The sequence below is a fragment of the Caretta caretta genome, chromosome 4 (assembly GCF_965140235.1).
Source record: "Caretta caretta isolate rCarCar2 chromosome 4, rCarCar1.hap1, whole genome shotgun sequence".
Classification (NCBI taxonomy): domain Eukaryota; kingdom Metazoa; phylum Chordata; order Testudines; family Cheloniidae; genus Caretta; species Caretta caretta.
The window spans coordinates 64,236,857-64,263,537 of record NC_134209.1 but is presented as its reverse complement, the minus strand read 5'-3'; the positions used below and the strand labels follow the sequence as shown (position 1 = coordinate 64,263,537).

At 44.5% G+C, this 26,681-nt stretch overlaps 1 protein-coding gene across 1 annotated transcript in view; it reads left to right on the top strand.

Annotated features, from left to right (window-relative positions):
* The window catches only part of FREM3 (FRAS1 related extracellular matrix 3), a 115,726-nt gene that overhangs the window by 71,246 nt on the left and 17,799 nt on the right, over positions 1 to 26,681 (top strand). Inside the window, exons 7-13 of the mRNA XM_048847009.2 lie at positions 8,666 to 8,815; positions 13,998 to 14,207; positions 15,786 to 15,983; positions 17,045 to 17,209; positions 21,995 to 22,177; positions 22,575 to 22,705; positions 25,917 to 26,075. Of these exons, the coding sequence (XP_048702966.2) occupies positions 8,666 to 8,815; positions 13,998 to 14,207; positions 15,786 to 15,983; positions 17,045 to 17,209; positions 21,995 to 22,177; positions 22,575 to 22,705; positions 25,917 to 26,075 (1,196 nt within the window). The remainder of the gene's footprint in view (positions 1 to 8,665; positions 8,816 to 13,997; positions 14,208 to 15,785; positions 15,984 to 17,044; positions 17,210 to 21,994; positions 22,178 to 22,574; positions 22,706 to 25,916; positions 26,076 to 26,681) is intronic.

Here is a 26,681-nt window from a genome sequence, read left to right as displayed (position 1 = left end):
GAGTTGGAGCCTGTGTTGACGGGAAGGCAGCCAAGCTAAGCAGTATGAGTCAGGAGCAGCTGTACTAAAAGACTGACTCTCTCAGTGCCTTGGCTCAATCTTAAAATAAATAAATACATTCTAGGGGCGACCCTAACAGCAGGCCAAATAAAATGATCTGATAGAGTAGATGCAGTCCTCCTGCTGCAAGCTGCCGATCCGTGATCTAACTCATTGGCTTTGATTTGTTACTGTTTTGGTTTGGCTTCACAGTTATAATTTTACAAAAAGCATGTGGCTTTAACTCAGTTGGGAATCTACTCCCTGTGTATTGGTTATCTGTTATCAAGACAGAAGAAGGCATATGTTAGATAGGCTTCTGTTCCTCTCCAATTATTTTTAAGATCAGCTTTATAGAGGGTACTGGCTGTACGTTTAGGTCCACATAGTAAGAGTGGATTATGTTTCAGAGACAAGCGATTAAAGCCCTGTAATAATTGAGGCGTGACAAGTGTCATGTTCCTTAAGGTCGTGTCTGATTCATAGTCTACTGACTAATTGTTTATATGGCTGCTACTTCTAGGAGAATAAGTGTATCTAGATTAAAATAACTGATCTAATACTGATAATGCTAAAATTCCAAGTCTGGTCTAAGGACACACAGTATGTACATAAACACAAGGAACTATTCTCTTGAGACATATTGTGATTGCATGAAAAACAAATTCATTTGAATTATGAGAAGTACATAGTTAGAAACTTACAGTAACCACAAATATTAGAAATTAAGAACAGTGTTTTAATACGTATTTTTGTTTTTCATTGTTGTTAGACTTAGGCTCAGAAGTCCCAATCTAGATCATTTTCTGATTGCACTAGGCAATAGACATATATTAGACAGTATGCGCCAGTCCCAAAAAACTTACAATCCAGTTTAAGACAAGGTTTTACAATGGGAATGACAAACAGTAGAAAGCATCAGGGGAGGAAGAACAATGCAATAACCAGATCATCAAATTTTCATTGTCCCATTTCCAAACTATAGGCTCATTTTCAATGGAAGCAGTGTTGATCCCTTAAGTTGTAATGAGTTTGCAGTACATGTATTTGTAGACACATGTGGATTAAAAGAAAATGCTACTCTTCTCTTAGTTAAGGAGCCTGACCAGTGGTGCAAGTAGGGTGATACGGTACGCCGTACCAGTAAGATATTTATAGCTGGTACAGCATACCAGAAAGACACAGGAGGAGCCCAGACCCAGCCCTCCACCAGCTGGCTCTCCTGAGTCCTCCTGCCTGGGGTCTGTACAGCAGCCCTGCCGGAGGACAGGGCTGGGGCAGAGGGTGGAACAACAGCCCCGCTGGAGGAGCCGCACATTCTGCTCCTTTTGCTGCTGCGGTTCCTGGGAGAGCCCTGCGAAAGGAGCAGAACATGGGGCTGCTGGGCAGCCCCATGCCAGCAGCAACTTCGGCGCGGCTGTACTGCCCCCAGCCCAGCCCCCAGCCCTTCCACGCAGCTGTGTCTCTTGAGTCCTCCTGCCTGGGGTCTGCACAGCAGAAGTCTCCAGCACAGGTGGAGGAGGACTGAGTCCCCCCCGGTAACGTGGGATGGATGTGGATCATGGGGAGAGTGTGGGGGCCCTGGGCTGGGGGCCATGTGGGAAGGAGTCGCATGGGGGGGGGTCATGTGGGGAGGTCACATGCTCCCCCTTTGTGTCCCTCCCATGAGTGTAGCATACCGGCAAGAAATTATTTCTACTTGCACCACTGAGCCTGACATATGAAGGTTGAGCTCAAGACAATTATCCTGGACTGCAAGAAAGTTAAATTGCTTGATCTCTTGAAATTTTAAAGGAATTTACCATTCATACTTCAAAACCTGTTAAGCCACGTGTTAGAAAGTGGACATATGGTATTTGAAAGCCAATTTCTATGTCAATAGAGCAAATGAACCAGGCTAATTTCAACTAAGTCCAGTATCTGGGGCAATCTCTTTTTGTGGCAAGAAGAGAAGGGAAGAGAAATTGCACAGCTTATTAGCTATCCTTCTAGGGCAGTGGTTCTCAAACATTTTTTCAAAAGCACAATATAAATAGTTTATCTCAACTGTAATCATTCTAATTGTTTGGGGAGCGCAATTTTACAGAAATTGTGATTTTACTGATCTTGTTCACAAAGTATACTTGTCATTGTGCAATATATTATAGTCCCTAGAACAGTGGTTCTCAACTGTGGTCCACAGCTTGTTCAGGGAAAGCCCCTGGCGGGCCAGGCTGATTTGTTTACCTGCCGTGTCCGCAGATTTGGCCGATCGCGGCTCCCACTGGCCATGGTTCACCGCTTCAGGCCAATGGGGGCTGCAGGAAGCGGCATGGGCCGAGGGATGTGCTGGCCGCCCTTCCCACAGCCCTCGTTGGCCTGGAGCAGCGAACAGCGGCCAGTGGGAGCCGTGATCGGCCAAACCTGCAGACGCGGCAGGTAAACAAACCGGCCCAGCCCGCCAGGGGCTTTCCCTGAACAAGCGGTGGACCACAGCTGAGAACCACTGTTCTAGGGACTATAATACATTGCACAATGACAAGTGTACTTTGTGAACAAGATCAGTAAAATCACAATTTCTGTAAAATTGCACTCCCCAAACAATTAGAATGATTACAGTTGAGATAAACTATTTATATTGTGCTTTAGAAAAAATGTTTATTCCCTGTCCATTCAGAGTCAATGGGTCAGATTCTGATTCCAGGGGTGTGGGGGAGTATTCTAATGGAGTAGTAATTATGGTCACCACAGTGCCCGAAATGTGATCCAGTAGAGCACCAAAAACTTCTGTTTTGAAAGCTACGGAAGTCTGCACATTTCTGAAGGGAAAAAGCGAAGTGATTACTGCCTTTTCTGTTGTAAACAAAAGCCCCTGGTTTCATACCGAAATCTCTCCTTGGATTTCTCCATCCCAAAATGTCTATATTTTGGTAGTCTTACTACTACAGTCTGTTGAGGAAGAATTTATTTTTGTTTATTTAAATCTAATCTGTCAAAAGGCTGGAAGTAAATATGCATGAAGCCTCAATTGGAACACTTGTACCTTCCTTAATAATACGTGCCAGGTTCCCTGACTCCTCTTCGGCAACCGAGAGTCTCTTGTGATTATTAGGTTTTACTCAGCAAAAAGAAAAGGAGGACTTGTGGCACCTTAGAGACTGCTCAGATAAATTTGTTAGTCTCTAAGGTGCCACAAGTACTCCTTTTCTTTTTGCGGATACAGACTAACATGACTGCTACTCTGAAACCTGTCGGTTAGTAAAGTAACACAGGAGTTCACAGTTCAGTGATTCGACACAATTCCTGCAAGTACCTAAAGATGTCTGACAGCTTGGGTGGCAAATGTTTGGACGTAGGCCAGATGGTTATTTGATTTTTCTCTCTCTCTCTCTCTCTCTGTGGGTGGGTGGCAGATACTGCCTGTGGCAAGGGTTAGTTGAAAGATGCTGCTCCCATTCTCGAAAGACACAGCTAAATTCTTTTCCTGGCTCTGCCACTGACTCCCTGTCCAGAGTTGGACAAGTCACTTGTAACCATTTTTGAAAATTTGGGTATTAGTTTGAAGTGGCTTCATTTTTGGGAGCCCAACATGATAGACTAGGACCTGATTTTCAAAGGTGCTAAGCACCCACAACTAAATTCACTGGGAGCTGTGCAGGCTCAGCACCTCTGAAAATCAGGCCCTAGTTATCACCATCTGGGTGCCGAAGACCAAGCCACCCTGCATTACTGGCCATTTATGGGAATTTGGGCTTTAGCCCCTCTGTGCCTCGGTTTACCCCGCTATTCAGTGAAGTTAATGGCACTTACGCAGCTTTCCTCTGAGAGGTACTATATAAGTGCAAAGTATTAAACTGGCATCTAAATTTTCATGCCACTAAAGTGGTTACCATTAAAAAGGTACCGGTTTCCGTGTGAAAACAGATCGTATTACCTGGATATTACAGGTGTTCCCTATACTAGGCATTAATACATACCAGTAATAATATGTAGCATGGGAAAAACTTGTCAAGCTGTAGTAACCCTGATTTCAGATAATACATGTCATAATATAAAGACAGCTATTGTTTAGATGACAGAAGTAGCTGAAGCTGTGAATAGAGGTTAGGAGACACTGTATGTAGTGTTATACTTTCCTATAGTGCAAAGTACCCCCAGTGCAGGCTTCATGCTTTTTGGTTGGGACTCCGAGGACATTGCTTACCTCCACAAGCCACCCTGATTTGCCAAAAGCTGCTAAATTACTGCTAGTTTGAAACAGTCTTGTGATGTTTGATCTCTTACTCTAAACAACAGGGTGACTGCTTAAGCCCATTTTAACTTTGACCTTTTCCTTGATCTGGATCTTAAGACTCTGTCCCCTCCCCATTAAAAATTAAGGCCAGTTTGTTATGGGGGAGGGTGGAGGGGGGAAGGATCGCAGGAGAGAGAGAAGAAAGATTAAGTTTTAAACTGCCATGTCCATGTCAAAATTTTGCTTTGATAATAATTAAAAACAGATCTTTTAATACCTGAAGTTCCATTTGCTTCCCCCACCCCCACACACGTATCCCTTTGACTTGGGATTTTTCGGGAGATTTTTTAAAAATATAGTATAATATAGTAAGTTTCAGATATGTTTCTACTTTTTTTGAGTTAAAAGAAAAGATACTGTGAGGGTCACCCCCACAATTTTACGTCTATCTTGTCTGCATATAGTACAGTTTTTGGACTGGTGTGAAGCTAACTGAGTCATCTATCTGCCGCCCTGACCGGGAAAACCGAGAAGTCTGCTGCTTGCCAGGGGCTAAGATACGCGATGTGACAGAGAGACTGCCGAGACTCATCAAGCCCTCGGATCGCTACCCCTTCCTGCTTCTCCACGTGGGCACCAATGATACTGCCAAGAATGACCTTGAACAGATCACTGCGGACTACGTGGCTCTGGGAAGAAGGATAAAGGAGTTTGAGGCGCAAGTGGTGTTCTCGTCCATCCTCTCCGTGGAAGGAAAAGGCCTGGGTAGGGACCGTTGAATCGTGGAAGTCAACGAATGGCTACGCAGGTGGTGTCGGAGAGAAGGCTTTGGATTCTTTGACCATGGGATGGTATTCCATGAAGGAGGAGTGCTGGGCAGAGACGGGCTCCATCTTACAAAGAGAGGGAAGAGCATCTTTGCGAGCAGGCTGGCTAACCTAGTGAGGAGGGCTTTAAACTAGGTTCACCGGGGGAAGGAGACCAAAGCCCTGAGGTAAGTGGGAAAGCGGGATACCGGGAGGAAGCACAGGCAGGAATGTCTGTGAGGGGAGGGCTCCTGCCTCATACTGAGAATGAGGGACGATCAACAGGTTATCTCAGGTGCTTATATATGAATGCACAAAGCCTTGGAAACAAGCAGGGAGAAGTGGAGGTCCTGGTGATGTCAAGGAATTATGACATGATTGGAATAACAGAGACTTGGTGGGATAACTCACATGACTGGAGTACTGTCATGGATGGTTATAAACTGTTCAGGAAGGACAGGCAGGGCAGAAAAGGTGGGGGAGTAGCACTGTATGTAAGGGAGCAGTATGACTGCTCAGAGCTCCGGTACGAAACTGCAGAAAAACCTGAGTGTCTCTGGATTAAGTTTAGAAGTGTGAGCAACAAGAGTGATGTAGTGGTGGGAGTCTGCTATAGACCACCGGACCAGGGGGATGAGGTGGATGAGGCTTTCTTCCGGCAGCTCACAGAAGCTACTAGATCGCACACCCTGGTTCTCATGGGTGACTTTAATTTTCCTGATATCTGCTGGGAGAGCAATACAGCGGTGCATAGACAATCCAGGAAGTTTTTGGAAAGCGTACGGGACAATTTCCTGGTGCAAGTGCTAGAGGAGCCAACTAGGGGGGGAGCTTTTCTTGACCTGCTGCTCACAAACAGGGAAGAATTAGTGGGGGAAGAAAAAGTGGATGGGAATCTGGGAGGCAATGACCATGAATTGGTTGAGTTCAGGATCCTGACACAGGGAAGAAAGGTAAGCAGCAGGATACGGACCCTGGACTTCAGGAAAGCAGACTTCGACTCGCTCAGTGAACGGATGGGTAGGATCCCCTGGGGGACTAACATGAAGGGGAAAGGAGTCCAGGAGAGCTGGCTGTATTTCAAAGAATCCCTGTTGAGGTTACAGGGACAAACCATCCCGATGAGTCGAAAGAATAGTAAATATGGCAGGCGACCAGCTTGGCTTAACGGTGAAATCCTAGCGGATCTTAAACATAAAAAAGAAGCTTACAAGAAGTGGAAGGTTGGACATATGACCAGGGAAGAGTATAAAAATATTGCTCGGGCATGTAGGAATGAAATCAGGAGGGCCAAATCGCACCTGGAGCTGCAGCTAGCAAGAGATGTCAAGAGTAACAAGAAGGGTTTCTTCAGGTATGTTGGCAACAAGAAGAAAGCCAAGGAAAGTGTGGGCCCCTTAATGAATGAGGAAGGCAACCTAGTGATGGAGGATGTGGAAAAAGCTAATGTACTCAATGCTTTTTTTGCCTCTGTCTTCACAAACAAGGTCAGCTCCCAGACTGCTGCGCTGGGCATCACAACATGGGGAATAGATGGCCAGCCCTCTGTGGAGAAAGAGGTGGTTCGGGACTATTTAGAAAAGCTGGACGTGCACAAGTCCATGGGGCTGGACGAGTTGCATCCGAGAGTGCTAAAGGAATTGGCAGCTGTGATTGCAGAGCCATTGGCCATTATCTTTGAAAACTCATGGCGAACGGGGAAAGTCCCAGATGACTGGAAAAAGGCTAATGTAGTGCCAATCTTTAAAAAAGGGAAGAAGGAGGATCCTGGGAACTACAGGCCAGTCAGCCTCACCTCAGTCCCCGGAAAAATCATGGAGCAGGTCCTCAAAGAATCAATCTTGAAGCACTTACATGAGAGGAAAGTGATCAGGAACAGTCAGCATGGATTCACCAAGGGAAGGTCATGCCTGACTAATCTAATCACCTTCTATGATGAGATTACTGGTTCTGTGGATGAAGGGAAAGCAGTGGATGTATTGTTTCTTGACTTTAGCAAAGCTTTTGACACGGTCTCCCACAGTATTCTTGTCAGCAAGTTAAAGAAGTACGGGCTGGATGAATGCACTATAAGGTGGGTAGAAAGCTGGCTAGATTGTCGGGCTCAACGGGTAGTGATCAATGACTCCTTGTCTAGTTGGCAGCCGGTGTCAAGTGGAGTGCCCCAGGGGTCGGTCCTGGGGCCGGTTTTGTTCAATATCTTCATAAATGATCTGGAGGATGGTGTGGATTGCACTCTCAGCAAATTTCCGGATGATACTAAACTGGGAGGAGTGGTAGATATGCTGGAGGGCAGGGATAGGATACAGAGGGACCTAGACAAATTGGAGGATTGGGCCAAAAGAAATCTGATGAGGTTCAATAAGGATAAGTGCAGGGTCCTGCACTTAGGACGGAAGAACCCAATGCACAGCTACAGACTAGGGACCGAATGGCTAGGCAGCAGTTCTGCGGAAAAGGACCTAGGGGTGACAGTGGACGAGAAGCTGGATATAAGTCAGCAGTGTGCCCTTGTTGCCAAGAAGGCCAATGGCATTTTGGGATGTATAAGTAGGGGCATAGCGAGCAGATCGAGGGACATGATCGTCCCCCTCTATTCGACATTGGTGAGGCCTCATCTGGAGTACTGTGTCCAGTTTTGGGCCCCACACTTCAAGAAGGATGTGGATAAATTGGAGAGAGTCCAGCGAAGGGCAACAAAAATGATTAGGGGTCTGGAACACATGACTTATGAGGAGAGGCTGAGGGAACTGGGATTGTTTAGTCTGCAGAAGAGAAGAATGAGGGGGGATTTGATAGCTGCTTTCAACTACCTGAGAGGTGGTTCCAGAGAGGATGGTTCTAGACTATTTTCAGTGGTAGAAGAGGACAGGACAAGGAGTAATGGTCTCAAGTTGCAGTGGGGGAGGTTTAGGTTGGATATTAGGAAAAACTTTTTCACTAGGAGGGTGGTGAAACACTGGAATGCGTTACCTAGAGAGGTGGTAGAATCTCCTTCCTTAGAAGTTTTTAAGGTCAGGCTTGACAAAGCCCTGGCTGGGATGATTTAATTGGGGATTGGTCCTGCTTTGAGCAGGGGGTTGGACTAGATGACCTCCTGAGGTCCCTTCCAACCCTGATATTCTATGATTCTATTCTAACCTGCTAGAATGAATACTGAGGTTCTTAAACTGACCTACTCCAGTTACAGAGGGGAAAAACAGAAACCTTAAGGAAATGTAATACTTTCTCACTCTTAAAAGCACATTTTCAAAGCATGCCCTCCACTTGTGAGGACAAAAATGTACATACATGCTTCTGCACACACTCTAGCACCTGCATGCTCATGTTCAGTTATTTAATACCTGTGAGCTCACAAGTGTCGGAATTTATACTTGCAAACTCCATTGGTATCAATGGGCTTTGCAGGTGCAGTTTCTGACACTTGTTTCCTTGCAGGTGTTAAGAGCATTGAAAGAGGGAGTACAGGTGGTAGAAGGTGGCCAGCTGTGTGCACCTGCAGAGTGCAGGTTCATGTCCCCATATTTACACGTGCACAAATGAGGCTTTTTGGAAAATTTACCTTTGTCTCCATTCTGTTCCCCTTTTTCTCTCTCTCTCTGTTTAGAACCTGCTTTATACTTCGGCGACACTGAATATCGGGTGGATGAAAGTGCTGGTTACGTTGAAGTTCGTGTCTGGAGAACTGGAACAGATCTCTCCAAATCGGCCTCCGTTACTGCACGTTCCAGGAAAACGGAGCCAGTATCAGCGAAGGGTGAGTTGCTTTCAAATAAAAAATGTTGTTCAGATTGCTTTCTGATCTGTACTCAAGTGGGGTGCTATGAGGGTTCATTCTGACACTCCTCTGATTCAATGTGTGTATGAGGCTTTTTGCAGGGTTATTGAAGTGCGCAATCTGGTGCTTTCGGCAGGCAGATGATACCCAGTCTTATGTCTGACTCAGTGCAGATGATTTCATTCACCAACATCTGGTAGAGTCTGGGGCATGAATGTTAATAAGTTGATTATAGCTCAATCCACACAAGACCGAAGTGATGAGGATAGGCTGAGGGAAGCAACTAGAACAGATGGCACAGACAATACTGTCCCCTTTGAGTATGTTGCTCTGCCGTTGGTCACCTGAGTTTGCAACTTAGGGGCGTTGTTAGGCCTCCAGTTGCTTTAGATGATCATAAGATACAGTGGCCAGGATGGCTTTATTCCTGCTGCATCTAATAAAGAGTTTATGACCTCTTCTATGGGATGCAGACCTCACTGCTGTTATCGATGTCTTTGTCACCTCGTAATAAGATTACTGCAATACGCTCTGCTTGGGGCAGAATGCCAATGTCCACTCTTTAAGTGGTGTATTTCACCAGGATCACATGTCACCAGTGCTCTGTGATCTGTGCTGGCTGTCTGTTGGTTCATGAGTGGAATTCAAGGTGTAATTATTTTTTTAATCTAGAAAGCCCTAACTGGGTTGGGATTGGTCTACCTTAGAGACTACCTCTTTTCCCATTTAATATTGCCCCAGCTGCAGGGAAAGAGGGTATACAAGCTGAATCTCCCTCAGTTATTAGAGAGGAAACTGCTGGCATTGCATTTTCCATGAGAGCCCTGGAACCTTCCCTTCCTCACTTTGATTCAAAGTAGCCCAGACCTGTTGACTGCATCTGCAAAATAGCTCATCTCTCAGCCAGGTTGCAAAGACAATCTCTTTATGAGGGATTTTGGGAGCATTTGGGTAGGATGGAGTTTTGCTGGGATGCTGTTTGTTTGAATTTAATTAAGCAGCCAGCAACATAAAGAGCAGTTGTGGTAACTGCTAGGTATTGGGAAGCAAACAGCATTTATTAAGGATCATTCATTCCTCCTCATTGGTGATCTGCTGGCAAAAGTTAATTTTGTTTCTTGACTTTAGCAAAGCTTTTGACACGGTCTCCCACAGTATTCTTGTCAGCAAGTTAAGGAAGTATGGGCTGGATGAATGCACTTCAAGGTGGGTAGAAAGCTGGCTAGATTGTCGGGCTCAACGGGTAGTTATCAATGGCTCCATGTCTAGTTGGCAGCCGGTATCAAGTGGAGTGCCCCAAGGGTCGGTCCTGGGGCCGGTTTTGTTCAATATCTTCATAAATGATCTGGAGAATGGTGTGGATTGCACTCTCAGCAAATTTGCGGATGATACTAAACTGGGAGGAGTGGTAGATACGCTGGAGGGGAGAGATAGGATACAGAAGGACCTAGACAAATTGGAGGATTGGGCCAAAAGAAATCTGATGAGGTTCAATAAGGATAAGTGCAGGGTCCTGCACTTAGGACGGAAGAACCCAATGCACAGCTACAGACTAGGGACCGAATGGCTAGGCAGCAGTTCTGCGGAAAAGGACCTAGGGGTGACAGTGGACGAGAAGCTGGATATGAGTCAGCAGTGTGCCCTTGTTGCCAAGAAGGCCAATGGCATTTTGGGATGTATAAGTAGGGGCATAGCGAGCAGATCGAGGGACATGATCGTTCCCCTCTATTCGACATTGGTGAGGCCTCATCTGGAGTACTGTGTCCAGTTTTGGGCCCCACACTTCAAGAAGGATGTGGATAAATTGGAGAGAGTCCAGCGAAGGGCAACAAAAATGATTAGGGGTCTGGAACACATGAGTTATGAGGAGAGGCTGAGGGAGCTGGGATTGTTTAGCCTGCAGAAGAGAAGAATGAGGGGGGATTTGATAGCTGCTTTCAACTACCTGAAAGGGGGTTCCAAAGAGGATGGCTCTAGACTGTTCTCAATGGTATCAGATGATAGAACGAGGAGTAATGGTCTCAAGCTGCAGTGGGGGAGGTTTAGATTGGATATTAGGAAAAACTTTTTCACTAAGAGGGTGGTGAAACACTGGAATGCGTTACCTAGGGAGGTGGTAGAATCTCCTTCCTTAGAGGTTTTTAAGGTCAGGCTTGACAAAGCCCTGGCTGGGATGATTTAACTGGGAATTGGTCCTGCTTCGAGCAGGGGGTTGGACTAGATGACCTTCTGGGGTCCCTTCCAACCCTTATATTCTATGATTCTATGAAAGACAAATAATGCTTCAGTGACTTTCCCATTAATCAAGTTGAAAGCAGTCTTTTCTTTTTTTTAATAAGTGTGTGATAAATGGTCAGAGCTGTTGCCAAAATAACAAGTAATAAAGGCAGGGGTGAAAGTAACTTAAAGGACTTACCAGTACTCCGGAGTCCTGAGCAGGGGGGCGTGGCCTCGACCGGAAGAGGCGGGGCCTTTAAATCAGCATTTAAAGGCCCCAGGGCTCCAGCTGCAACTGGGAGCCCCGGGGCCTTTAAATCACCCCCGGAGCTACCAGCTGCAGAGGCAGCTGGAAGCCCCAGGGCTCAGGGGCGATTTAAAGGGCCCCGGGCTGTGGCCGCTGCTGCCGCAGCATAGCTCCGGGCCCTTTAAATCGCCGCTGGAACCCTGCCGCCGCCACCCCGGGGCTCCGGCAGCGGGGCACAGGTGGCACTTTAAAGGGCTCAGGGGCTCCGGCCTCTGTGGGGAGCCCCAGAGGTTCGGAGGGGTGCTTTAAAGGGCCCGGGGCTCCCTGCAGCAGCCGGAGCCCCTGCCCCTTTAAATCACCACCAGAGCCCTGCCGCCGCTACCCCAGGGCTCCGGCAGTGGGGCTCGGAGGGAGCTTTAAACGGTCCGGGGCCTCCAGCCGCTGCGGGGAGCCTCGGGGGTGCTTTAAAGGGACCGGGGCTCCACACAGCAGCTGGAGCCCTGGGCCCTTTAAAGAGCCGCCTGAGCCCTGCCGCCGCTACCCCAGGGGCTCCGGCAGCGGGGCTCAGGCGGCTCTTTAAAGGGCCCAGGGCTCTGGCCGCTGTAGGGAGCCCAGGGCCCTTTAAAGCGCCAGCCTGGGGAAGCCAGTCTGGTCCTGCACGGCGTACTGGCTCTTGCCAGTACGCTGTACCGGACCAGACCGGCTTACTTTCACCTCTGAATAAAGGGCTTTAATAGGTACAGGTGGCATTTAATTAAATAACTTATGATATTCATGCAGGGAAATAGGAGAAATGGGGGTTTGTATGGAACTACTGTAAGTCAGGGAAGTAGTTAGACAACCACACATGGTGTGTGGTAAATATTAGGGCTAGTTGTTAGTTCAGGAAGAAATGGAGGCTTTTATTGCTATTGGATTCCTATAGGGCTCTGTGCTGGCTACAAAGCAATTTAATAATGTTGCACTCAGGGTGTTACATGTCTGATTTGAGGAGATGCTTCAGTTATAACCCCTTATTTTCAGACATTTACTGTTTCTGGAGAAAAAAAAATTTCCTCTAAAATTTTTCATACTTTCCAAATATTTGTAAAGTTTGATGAAATTCCAGTTAGATCTGTGTGAGATACCCAAGCAGGAAATATTTGGTTAAGAAACTTTTCAAACAAATTTTTGGACTAAAATTTTATAAACCAAAATAACATTTTATAAAGCTCAGAATTGGTGAGGACTAAATTCTCAGTGAGAACTAGTGCCTATAACATGTTTGAAGAACTGTGAGAGTGACACACTATTTTCTACTGTTGGCATGTCTCATGATGTGGAGGTCCACATATACATGTGAAGGTAAAGAAAAGTTAAGAGAGCTAAACACGTAAGTCAAATTCTGCTGAGATTTACATCTGACTGACTATCTTCAGAGTTTGCTGAAAAGATAGCCGAGGCAAGAAATGATAGCAGTTTATAAATAATAATGTTCAATCTGCTGTGGGGAGGAAGGAAAATGATTGCTCTCATTGAATTTAAGGTGCAGTGAAGGAGAAAAGTTTGGAATAAATAGTGCAAAGAGCTGTGGAATCAGAATAAAATCAGTTTGGCTATGGGATGTGCTTGGCAGGGAAGCAGTGGAGTTACCATCTATGGAAATTTTCCAGTCAAGACTTTATATTTTACCTCTTCTGTGAATAGCAAATATCCATCCCCAGAGAACGTCAATCCAGCACTGTTCACCAGTATTGAAGTTACTGTAAAAAAAATATATAGAGAGAGAAAGTCAACACTTAATGATGAGATCCTGAGGTAGAGATGTTTTGGGGATACAGTGATCCTGGCATTGTGCTGGAGATGGGTTTCTCCGGCCCTTTCCAGCCCAAGTGATTGTGTGGAATTACTGTAGGTCTGTTCCTTTATTTTTAAAAAGCTAACCTGTAAAGTAATACTTCAGAAACTGCTTCTGATCGCTGAATAATTCTGTTTAACTTTTAAGAGCAAATACGGCCCATGGGCATGATGCTCAATGTATTGGCCAAATTGTTATTTTAAAACTGTATGGACTATGGGCCTAATTCTCATTTACAGCAAGGCCACTTTATACCATTCTGGCAGTGTAAAGAGACACATTTCTAGTCCGTTTGCACAGCCAGAGTGAAGTAAAGTGGCCTTAGGGCTTGTCTATACAGGATGTTACTGCATGGTAAGCCAGGGTGTGAATCTACAGCACATCAACTGGGTGCTCAATAACATTCAGTGTGGACATTGCTCCAGCACAGTGCAAGTCCTGGAGTGCAGCTGGGAGTACTGTAGTAAGACGAACTGCCCTCCAGGACTTCGTGTACTGTCAGCTGTGTCCATACAGGATGTTACTGTGCATCAAGCTAGTGCACTGTAGATTCACACCCTGGCTTGCCACAGTAACTTTCTGGGTAAACAAGCCTTTAGTGCAAATGAGGATCAGGACCTTTATGCTTTTTTTTTTTTTTTGCTTTTTATGCTCATTGTTCGGTTTTGGTTTGTTTGTTTTTTTTGGGGGGGGGGGGAGTTGTTTTTTTTTAACTTACAGGTGACAAAAATCCAAAATAAATACTTCTCAGAAAAATAAGGCACAGATTGTCTTGATTTTGTGAACATATTCTGCAAATAAATGGTAAAATCTTAATATATGGCAAATGAGTGGCCATGTTCTTTTTGCTTCCCAAACAGCTGGAATTGATTACGTGGGCATCAGCCGGAATCTGGACTTTGCTCCTGGAGTCAAGATGCAGGCGTTCCGAGTGACTGTCCTCGACGACCTGGGGCAGCCTGTTTTGGAGGGTCCGGAGAAGTTTGAGCTGATTCTCTATATGCCCATGAATGCAGTGCTTGGGGTGCCTAGCAAAACTACCATCTTCATCGATGACAGCATTACTGACTGTAAGTGTAAAGCAAGAAGCTTTTTCTATTTTTAGTACTTAAAGTACACACACAAGGTCCAGGAAATCTTCTGGCAATAGTGTTAGCTGTTACATGTATAATTATGCACTGTAGTTCATTATCATGAAATTCTGCCTTAGCTGACATGGTGGAAAATGGACTCTATGCACAAGCTGGAGTAAGTCTATAGCACAGCTCCTCTGTGGTCCATACTGCAGCCTGTTCACTTGGTCACAACGTGGTTGAAGATGGTGTTTTTGGACAAGTAGACTTGGCTCTCCTTGTCCTTCTAGAGATACATGTAAGTTCGTTCACTGGGGCCTGCTGCACTTGGGTGAATTTGATCATTAAATGAATGTTCATGTCAATGGTACTGAGGCCTTTAGTATGAAACTGTAAAAGTGGGTGAGTTATCCAGCCTCCGTGTTAGTATAAGAGTTTGGACTGCAAAATTCAAAGGTTTCTCACGTGATTGTACAAATTGTGATGCTCAAAGGCAGCTCTATCAAATGACACGTAGTGCCTCTTCTGCTGAGGAGTAAGACTACTTCACTGTCTTGCATTGCTCACAATGAGATAACAAACGGAAAATTCATATTCATTATTTAATAATCAGCACAATGCCTTTCAGAGCACTTGGCTATTTGATAAGTAGCCAGGTGTAATCCCCTGGGGTCTCAAGTTTCTGCAGATTAACACCATTATAATAAATAAATAAATGAAGTTACATAGTTCTAGGCCAGTTTGGTCTCTAAACATGCTCTTCAAAGTTTAGTTCCAATCTTGAGCTGTGTGAAATTTGCAACCACCAGGCCCAACCCTGTACCTTTTTGAAGTTTTGACACTGACTTCAGAGGGAGCAGGATTGTGCTGCTCTATCGCTTTTGTATTAATGCCATGCCTAAATCTCCAACTAAAAAAGACTCCTTAACACATATTTACAGAAAATAATCCCATCATTCAGAAACAGACTAGATCAAAATACATCAAATTCTCAGCTGCTGGGTTAGTTTGGTTTGTTTTTTTTGAAGAAAGGCAGTGAGGTCAGTAGAGTCTAGGGGCTTGACTAGAAGGTGTGTTACTTCACACCGGAGGAGTGTACATTCTAGTGTGCACTAGTGTGTCATGCACTGACTGACCCATGTGGAGCTTGCTAGTGTGTACTAGAAGTTCCCTAGTCAAGTGAGCATCAATATAGTAGTGTTTGAAATAGACTACATTCATGTGCACCAGGGAACTTCTAGTGCACGCCAGCGAGGTCCATATGGGCCAGTTAGTGCACAGCATGCTAATGCGGACTAATGTTTACACCGCTCTGGTGCAGGCTAGTGTGCTGTGTAGACAGTCCCTGAGTCAGTGGCTGAGTCAATACAGATTGAAAGTGTTTTAATTCATCAGGAGTTAAAATCTGTATTGTTTTAAAAACACCTATTGAGCTGAACCCCCTCTGATTGCTGCAAATGGCTATGAGGAGAAATAGGTCCACGTCCAATATTTCTCTTCCAGAATGTACCCATGCCATGGGCATTCTTATCATGTGGACTCTACAATGAAATGTGTAAAATCTTCTGTTTTCAGTACCCAAAGTCCAGTTCAAGAAACCATGGTACACAGTGAATGAAAAAGATGGACAGTTAGTGGCTATCATTTATCGTAGTGGTGATATTAACCATAAATCTACCGTCATTTGCTACACTCGCCAAAGTTCTGCTCAAATCATGATGGACTACCAGGAGCGACCAAACACAGATGACTCTGTGGTGGTGTTTCTGCCAGGTAAAATCCCTCCCGTGAGAACTGGAGATCCTCATAAGGAATAGTGACTCTCGGTGCTTTTGAGGAAAAGAACTCATCGGCTAATGAATAAAAGCTGAGTGCCGGGGACGGTTTGGGCGGAGTCTCCATGTAAGTAATGCCAGCGGGATCTCACGTCAGATGAAGCTGCCGCAGCACAGGCTTTCAGCAAAGAGCTCTGTACCCACAGCTTCAGTCTGCAGCATTTTCAAATATTTTATATCCAAAAATGGGGAAGGAAGGGAAATCAAACTACCTAAGTGCGTTGCCCCTGCTGTCCTTCTGAAGCAGAGTACGTATACAGAAAAAATAAGAGGAAGGGAGATCTGATGCTTTCAGTGGAAGCACAGCAGCAATGATTGGCGAGCAGCACTCTTCATGGCTGCACCCAACACCCACAGGACCCGTCCATGAGGACCCCGGAGTCATCTTTAAAAAAAAAAAGACACACTTAATTTCCCAATAAAATGAGGTTTACCTGGTCAATGACCTCCTTCACTGCTGGTGACTATGGCTTTCTGTCCTAGTTCTCAGTGGAAAGACTAGGTCTGACATTTTTTTGTCTCTCAAAGTACATTTTAACACTGATGTTTAACGGGAATTAACAGCCCTGGAGACAGAACTTTCTTTGACCAAAGAGCTTGTTTTATGCTGCCCCACCAATATACCTCAATCCTAACTATCCTTCCCAGGGTAAGAAGGCGGCTCAGTCTATGTGATCACTCAATCCTTGGTCTCCACTGAGTGCTCCTGAGGATGCCCATTAGTGCCTGTTGTGACACTGGACAGTATGGCAGGAAAACCACACTGAAAATATGTTGAGTGATATCAAATAGAACTAGCAGAAAGGTCTGAGTTACCCTATCCTGGAACTACATTGTTTGCTTCCACTCTCTTGAGATTAGTCGTTTTTGTTGTTTTTTTAAATTAGTTAGGGAACCTTAAAGGTGCATTTGGTTTTTATCCTGGGTCTTTTGTGCTGCAATTGGTTTGTAACCACATGTGAGGGTGATCGTAATGCCTGTTTTATCCCCTCTCTGCAGGAGAGATTGAGAAGCCCTGTGTGGTAATACTGGAGGATGATGCAATTTATGAAGAAGAGGAAGAATTCAGACTAGTGCTTGGAACACCAAAAAGTACCTCAACGTTTGGTGCCTCCATTGGGGAGCAAAAAGAGACCCTGATCAAGATTAAGGATGAAGAAGACAGTGAGTTTTTAAGCATCTTTGTGTTTATTGTTAAATATACAAATTCAAAGTAGTACCACAGCGATAGCTGAAAGCTGGAACATAGGACTTGCTATTCTGGATCAGACCACTGGTCCATCTAGTCCAATATCCCATCGCCAGCGGAGGCCTGTACCAGATGCTTCACAAAGGAAGGGACAAGAAACTCTCTAGTTGACATTTATTGAATAACCCACCCCTAGGGGAAGTTTTCTCCTAATCCCAATAGTTTAGAAGTTTGTTTACATGTGAAGCAAGAAGTTTAATTCCTTCAAAGCATCTTGTTGTTTATTGTTATGTATTTACTGTTATAACTCTGAATACTCTTGCTACCCTTATAAATGATGAAACAGTTTTTGTTTCCTGCTAAGCTTCTGATGTGATGTTGTAGCAATGAGTTCCACAGGCTAATTGTGCATTTTATGAATATTTTCCTGGTTATCGGTTTTGAATTTGACACCTTTCAATTTCACTGATTTTCCCTCTGTTCTTGTGTAATGATACATGGTGAATAGCAGTTCTTCGAATGCTGGTCCCTATGTGTATCCCACAGTAGGTGTGCATGCGCTCCATGCTTCCAGAGCCAGAGAATTTTGAAAGCAGTGTCTGTTGGTCCACACGTGCCCTGGCTCACTTTGTGCCTCCAACTAAGAAGATCCAGGGCAGTGCGAATTGACCATCTCTCCAGTTCCTTTTCACCACTGCTTGGTCTGGATCGGAACCTCCGGAGTCCAAAGCTTCAGTTTTATTCTTTTATCAGTGAACATATATTTAAATATCTGCACATAGTTTTTAGAAGTTGGAGAGTTTTAAAGTTTTATCTGATAGTTTTTAGTGTTGGCCTCCCTGACCTTCGGAGCACCTCCTGACTTTTACCTTGTTTGGGTACTGGATTATGCCCAGTACTCCGGCCTTCAAAATTTGTGCTTCCTACCTGCAGTCCTTCTCAATCAGTGATGACACCCAACACTGCCTGTGGTGCTTCAGGGGGGCCCGCGTCGTGACCAGCTGCGGTACCTGCTGTTCGTTCCTCAGCCGTACCTGGGAAGCACTCGTAGCTGTAGGAAGCACCTAATGGACAGGGCCATGAGGCCGCAGTTGGACCCAGGCCGAGGGACCCCCACTGTGTGTCGGCCTGACTCAGCAAGGAGTGCATCTCTTACCACAAGGTGCAACTCAGAAGCGACGGAATCTATCCCCATGGAGTCTTGTTGGGAGAGCAGGGAGCATTCTCGTAAATATGAGAGCAAATCCTCCTCCAAATCCACTTCAAATAAGTCAGATACAGCCCTACCTAAACTGAGCGAGTCTCTAAGCTCAGCCCAAGAGAACTTAGGATGTACTAAGTCTCAGAGGCATGACAAGAAAGCCCACAAATCTAGGGCTCCACCAGCACCAGATCACAATCCGGCAGCACTGATGCCTCTGGTATCTCCCAAACACAAACCCTGGGATCTGCCAGCACCAATGAAGACCGATCACCAAGAGCATTGGTTACCCACGGTACCATATTTGTCTTCCGTGGCTGTGGCACATTCTGTCTCTACTGCAGCTCAGACAGACCCAAGAGTCAAGACCCATGCTCCTCCTGATGAGATCTTCGCTGTCCCAGACCCGGAGTTTCCTATTCCATTGGATCCCTGTCTTTCGAGAGAGGTTCTGACTCCACCAGGAGAGCTGACCTTTGGGAGGGGTCTGTCTCCTGTTCCATCTTTTGGCTATGATTTCCCTCTGGTGGCACCATCTCTACCACTTTTGGATCTGGAATTCGGCTTTCTCCTCATCAGAAGATTCTGAGCTGCCCTGTGAACCATTACTCCCTCCTCCAAAGACACACCTTCCTAGGCAGAAGGCCTGCACCAGCTTGGGACCAACCTCCACCTCATCATCTGCCTCAAAACTATTGGTACACTGTGCCATGGAGATCTCCACAACCCCACTTTGATCCATCCTATTGGCCATACTGGGGCCCATGGAACCAGTACTATCCCTCAGAGTTGGTCCAGTCTGCTAGGGAAGTCATCCCTTCTCTTCCCTTCCCTTGCAGAAGGCAACTGGACCTGTCCCCTCATCCAGCTGAGGAGGAGTATGCACCAGATCCAGAGGTTCCACCAGAACAAAACAGATGAAGCAGTGACTCCAATGTCTCCATCCCCCCCACGACGTTGAATTTTACATTTGAACAATAAATGCACCCCTCAGGGAAAAAATTAAATTCTGACACTGGTGGGAGCTTTGTTGGTGCACTGACTGGTAAGTTGGCGTGCTAGGTTATATGAGAGTAGGGAAACTGAGACAGCGGCAGGGTCTGACACTGGGTTTGAGAAGACCCTGTGTGACCTGTGGTTGCCTTGGGGTGGGGAGCACACTGAGAATGCTCAATCAGGGCAAACTGCAAAGAATGGGGCAGACAATCCCCCAACTGATGGTTATTTATTCTAATAATTACATTCACCAAGCCAGCAACAAAACAGCTTCTACAACACCTTACTGGTTACTCAGAAGCCATAAACACAGCTCCCTTTAAGCAATCCAGCCTTGGGCTCCCACCCAGACAGCCAAGTCAAATGTGATGAGGATTACTGAAAGTCTTGTTCATCATATATAAAGGTCTGCCAATTAGGGATGTAAAAGGTTAGCCGATAAACATTAGTCTTAGCGGTTAACCTGCCTTAACCATTAACCCCGGGCTCACCAACCCCGTGCCAGCCCACCAACCCCAGCTGTGCTGCCTGGCCGAAGTGGCCCCAGCCACAGTTAACCATTTAGACAAAATATTTTAAATAATTTAAAAGGTTACAAATGGTATTAACATCCCTACTACCAATCCCAAGGGCTCAGACACATTACCTTCGAGGTCAATTAATATTTCAGATTTTACCCAAATACAAACCTTCAGCCAATTCTTATTAACTAAACTAAAAATTATTACAAAAGAAAAGAGAGAGTATTGTGGTTAAAAGATCATTATACATACAGATTATTAATAAAGTTTGTAGGTCAGTTTCATAGTAGAGATGGTGAGCTGCTGAGTTGCAAAAAAAATTCTTTCCCGAATCAGTCCATCAGGTTATAGTCCAAATAGGCAGTCCATATAGAGAGTTTGTTCAAATTCTTCCATGAGAAGTAGCAGTGTAATCCAGACTGACGCTAGAGACCTCAGTTTTCTAACTCAAGCTTCCCCTGACCAAGCTTAAGCAGAGCTGAGATAACAGGATCAGAGCCCTAGGCAGGCTATCGATAGCCTCTTGACAGCAGGTATTCCTTGGGTGAAGCATTGTGACCTTGAAGTAAAACTTTGTATTTCCTGTGTATACACAGGTAATTAGTTGCATTCATCAGCATAAGGTAGTTATCCATTAAGCAGTTCATAGACAGTTTACTACAAATTTCAAAGAGAAATCTAGACAATGATATTATTACACCCAAGTTCTGTTTAAATGTTAATATCCCCGTTTGATCTCTGAATCAATAGAAAATAGTGACAGACAGGAGCTGTCTGGTTATATTGTTAACCTCTAACAATGTATAGGTGTAAACAGACCAATACAATCACAATCTTCTTCCAATTCTCTAACAATACAAGTCTACATTTCAAAGCACTAGTCTGTCTAACATGGCTTTAACTATTTATAAGGAATGGCCCCAATTACAATTTACATACTTTTCTGATATGGCTTTAAAAGTTGAATTTGGGTCATTTAGCCTGCAAGTTGCTGAACCCTTTCAGACTAAGTGTCACACCCTTTTACACAGTACTGTATATGTACACTCTTGGATAAGAAAGTACAGTGGCCTTATCATAGCCTACTGCATATTCAAGTTGGATAAACGAATTTTATTTTTTACAAATAACCATTTCTTTTTCTTTGTGTTTCTTGAATGAAAACCACAATATTATGTCCTTGTCCTCAAAGGAAACATGCACAACACCTTCAAAAGACAAACCTGGGAGCTTAAATTCCTAACTCTGCTAGACACCAAAAATCATGGAGTTAATAGGGACACTGGTTTTATGTCTCTTTACAACCATTTGTAACCCACTAACCACCACCTCTTGTTCCTATGGCTATGGGTGTTAATGGCCCACTTCATTTTGAATGGTACCTTATAACGTGTGTTAACGCTTATGCTTAACAATCATTCCACCTACCATTTAGCTGTGACCTCTGAGTACCTGTCCCAGAGCTGAAGAAGATCTCTGTGCAAGCTCGAAAGGTTGTCTCTGGGCAGGTCTACACTACAGCTGGGATCGACGCTCTGAGATCGATCCACTGGCGGTCGATTTAGCGGGTCTAGTGAAGACCCGCCAAATCGACAACCGATCACTCTCCAATCGACCCCTGTACTCGACCCCCGATGAGAAGAGTAAGTTAAGTCAACAGGAAAGTTTCTCCCGTTGACCCCCTGCAGTGTAGGCCCTGCGGTAACTTGACCTAAGGTATGTCAACTCCAGCGACATGAATAACATAGGTGGAGTTGCGTAGCGTAAGTCGACTTACCGTGGTAGCATAGACATAGCCTAAGTCTCTTTCAACAACAGAAGTTGGTCCAATAAAAGCTATTACCTCACCCACTTTGTCTCAACCACAGTACTAATCATTCTCTTTTTAAGAAAAGATACAAAACAGTTAGCTCTTTTGTTTGACTTTCCACGTTTGTTTAGCTTATTTTTCTCGTGTAAGCTGTCTATTGGCAGTCCATTAATGACTTTTGCACTTGATCCAAATGGGAAAGAGTGACTTTTTTTTTTCAATTCCCTTACAGAACCAGTGATTAAGTTCTCCAAAATCAAACACAGCATTCAGGAGCCTCAGGAGCCTGGAGAGATTGCAGTCGTAAAGATCTCCATTTTACGTCTGGGTGACAGCTCAAAAGTATCTGTTGTGCGAATCCACACAAAAGATGGCTCTGCCACCTCTGGGGAAGACTATAATCCAATGTCTGATGGTAAGGATTGTCATGGAATTATTGAAATGCCAGTTCAGGAAGTTATCATGCAAATGAATGAAGTATAGCGAGCAGCAACATTATTGGCTTTACATATAATTCCCTAATTCTTTTTTAAAAATGACTCTAGCGATTCATGTGTCTTGTATCAGATGACAGTAGACTCAAGTGTACTTAGGCTCAGTCATTCAGCAGGACCACTTCAACAGTTTAACAAGCTCCTATACTTTATAGCCCCCTCTGAATGTTTGGAACCAACAGAAAAGCCGAAGTGTTCCATTCAAAAGCCGAAGTGTTCCATTCCAACATGACGTGTCATTTGAACATCCACGATAGAGAAAACAGTGATTCTGCTATTGATTAGGAAAAAAGGTTAATTTGTTTGTCTTTAAACCAGACATTGAATTCAAAGAAGGAGAAACTGAACATATTGTTGAAGTTGAGGTCTTATACGATGGAGTGAGAGAAATGAGAGAAGCATTTACAGTCCACTTGAAACCAGATGAGAATATGGTGGCTGAGACACAGGTAACGATGGGGGATTTTTTTGTTTTGTTTTGTTTTTAATTTTGTTATGTCTGTTTGGTTTGGTTTGTATGCTTGTTTTTTAAACCCAGTCAGTGTTTTAAATATCCCTTTATTCATTAATAACAAATACTTTTTTTTATTTAGATTGCAAATTTTTCAAAAAAAATTTCCCTGTGATAATATGCAGTAATTGTAGGGCTATTTCGTGAAATATAGAGCTCCAGATTTTCAAAGGCTTCCCCCTTTCTACATTCTTTCCCCTCAGGCGACATACTTAGGGCAGTGTGTAGAGTACAGGCACTGCATGCCCAGATAACATGGGTATAAACAGCAGCGTAGGTGAGGCATGGCTTACATGAGTAGAGTGCCCTATACACCTGAACCCCCAAAATATATACCCTACACAGCTCTCTACATATCCAAACAGTGCCTCCCATATCTAATGGCTATTTTTAGCAGTGTCCTTCTGCCTTCCCCTGCCAGAGCCTTTCCCTGCCATACTGAAGGGGTCTGGGGGTGGGAAAAGACTCCAGCAGCAAAGAGCTGCTGGAGCCTTTCCTCACGGCCTGACTCTTTCCCTGCTGCCTCCCCCCTAACAGAGCCTTTCACTGCGGCATGTATCTACAAATGTGGTTCCTGTGCTCTACATGCTGCCTTAAGTGTAGATGTAGCCTCAGATTTTCAGTGTGCCTATTTAGTTGCTTAAATAGCCAATACATGCATGACAGTCTGGTGTTCATGCTTACACATGGCCAGCTAGGTCCCTAACTGGCTGTGCAGATGCACATGAATTAGATACAAATGGAGGTATCAAACTTTGAAAACTGGCCCCGGAAACAGTGAATTATAGATCCAGTGATTTCAGTGTGATTGTCAGATGGAGGGAGAAAAAGAGGAATGCAGTGATTTCCCCATCCATATGACATTGGTTTCTGCTCTCTGGCTTTATAAAATGCAAATCATTCTGCAGCAGTTTACTGACTTTGATCTCAGTTACAGACAGGGCAAACCATGACAGAGGCTGCTACAATAGTTAGGATCCAGCTTTTAATATTTGTAAAGGACAAACTGCATGGTGTGGAGGGCTCTGTATGCAACAGACACAATGCTGTTCTGACAGGAAGTTTTGGGGGATCCTGAGCAGTGTTCCATATCCCTCAGCACTGCAGAGTATGGGTCCATAAAGACTCCTTCTGAATCTCCATGGGTGGAGATTTGGGGACAGGGCTGAGGTGGGTCTGGGACAAACAGGGTAATGATGTGGAGCCCCTGGCCATTCCTTTCTACTCCATGGAAGTGCAGAAGGGAAGCACCGTGAGTTTGGAGGCTACTGCAACCCAAAAGGTCCTGGTTCCTTGGACTGTATTCTAGAGACTGGATTTGGCTTCAGCTCTTTTTACAGCTTCTTGTTTTGTAACTATATTGTGACACTTCCTGGGGGTACCTAGGGTTGTGAGGCACCTCGCCGCCGCCCACCCTTAGCACGAGGAAGTCTTGGTTGTGCCTGGTGTGGATCAGCTCCCTGAAACCACCAGCCTCTGGCAACACACACACTGCCTTACAGGCCTCACTCTCTCCGTACAGGTTAGCGACAGGCACACACCACCTCCTGAGTCCTCAGAGTATTCCCTGTAGTGTCCAGCCCCTTGTGCACTGAATGCTCTACAGATTTATCAGCTTACTGGTCACAATACACCGCAGCTTACCTTAGAACACAGCTCTGCTGAACACTCAGCACTTTAGATATATTTATAGTGAAAACAAGACTAAGTTAATTATCAAAGAACAGAGATTCAAGAGATAGTGAGTAAGAATATTGGAAACAAACGGTTACATATCAAACAAAATCATAACAAGCTTCCTAGAGACCAAGCTTAACTAACAGGCTATCCTTCTTTCTAAAAAAGCTTCTCTCACCCAAAGTTCTCTCCAGCATTTTCAACCAAGTCTGATTGAGATTCCTTTTTTTCATGAAGCAAATTTGCTGTCCATTTACTGACTAGGTGAAGGATGCCAAGGTGTGTCTTTGAACCCCTAAATATATCAGCACAGCCCTTCGAGGTGCACCTCAAGCTTGGGTTCCCTCCTCCCGCTGTTTACCTCTTCCTGTTTCTTTCCTCTGTTTGAAGGTTTCACAATCCCTCTTTTGTATTCAGTTCAGACTGGTGAGGGGAGACCTTTAGTGAACCATACAATACTTAATTTACATGTAAACAGACAGATACATAAACATTTCTTGCCTGAAAGAAGACCTGTTTTTCACTTTGCTGGTGACAAGTCCCTAGACACAGACCTTAAGAACATAATTTTCAATATATACACGTAATTCCTTACACAACATCTGTACACTCGTTTTGCAGTGATATTGATGCCCAGTATGACTCAAGCTTTCATCAGAAACCTCACAGGACATTCTTTAGGGAACTAGAATGTAAATACCAGGCCCTGGGGATTCCTGTAACCCTCATGTACCTCTTGTGCCCTTTGCCAATTGGCATCAAGAGATATCTGGGTAACGTATATATAACAGTGTGTGCATGTATTGCAATAGATACTACAATCCTAGGATACGTTATACCATTCCTATACTTCCACCAAGGTAAACTCAAAGTAGGCCAAGATTTTAAAAATTGGGAGCCTAAAATTAGGTTCTTAAATCCGTATTTAGGCACCTAAATAAGCAGCCAGATTTTCAAAAGTGCTGAGCACCCAGAAGCACTGTTGAAATCAACTGAAGCATCAGGTACTCAACACCTGTGAAAATCAGGCTGAATTCATTTAGGAACCCAAATGTGGATTTAGGAACCTAACATTAACCACCCTTTATAAAACAATCTTGCCCCTTATACTTACCTGGATTCATGCACATGCAGCTGTTGGTATCAATGGCACCTGAATATGTGGAGAAAGCATTTAGAATTAATCTTTACTCTTGCTCCCAATAATTATCTTTCCCTTCACAGGCACAGGGGCGGTGTGATATTCATTAATAGTTAATTGTGTGTGAACGGACCTTATACAGAGAGACTCAAAACTTAGGGGGGGGTTTTAACATCAGACGATCCTTTTATAGGCAGGATCAATGGGCAACAGTTGACGAACACTCTGGGGGGGGGGGAAACGAACGAATTTCAGAGGCAGAGTCCAGCTGCAGCACTACGTTTTCTCCGTTTTCAGTTGCAGTAGTAACCTTTTCGTTCTCACAATTCAGATGAACAAAGCCATTGTGTACATCGAAGAAGTGAACAGCATTGCAGATGTGACTTTCCCAGCTGTGCCCCAGGTTGTATCGCTCCTGATGTACGATGACACTTCTAAAAGCAAAGAGAACCCACATCCTCCAACTGGTTACCCTATTGTGTGTGTAACGGTATGAACTGTTCCTGCATGGTTTTGTCTAAACGATATTACTTACTAGTGGCCTAGAAGGCATTTGGTGCTTGTCAGGCTGCAAATAGAGAAAAAAGAACTCCTGGATAAGAACTACAAGTAGCAGCCAGTTACTATGGGCTATTGTTGACCTGAGTGAGTTTGGGAAGCCCTGACAATCATAGCCATGATTTTAAAAAAACCAAAAAACTCCATGTGTGCACATGCTTGTTTAGTGTATTCTACAGCAACGGCTCTGACATTGTAGTAATTTACACTTGTACAGTGTAGTGGTTTGGATGAATGCTATAGAGTACTATAGTATTTTTTTATAAGGGCAATCCTAGGAAGAACTTACAGTCTACAGTAAATTAGTTTACCTATACAGTTGGATCAAGCCTCCAGTGAAGTTTCTGCTTTCTTAAGGTCTCCTGCCAACAGGGTAACAGCAGTGCAGCTATGTTGTTGTACATAAATAATAATTATTAGTCCTTTACAGAGTGGTTTCCAGGGTCAAAGTGCTGTACGGACATTAATTTAGTATTCCGCACACGCCCCTGGGAAAAGGTGGGTAAGAAAATCAGAGAAACTAAGACTGGAAGGTCAC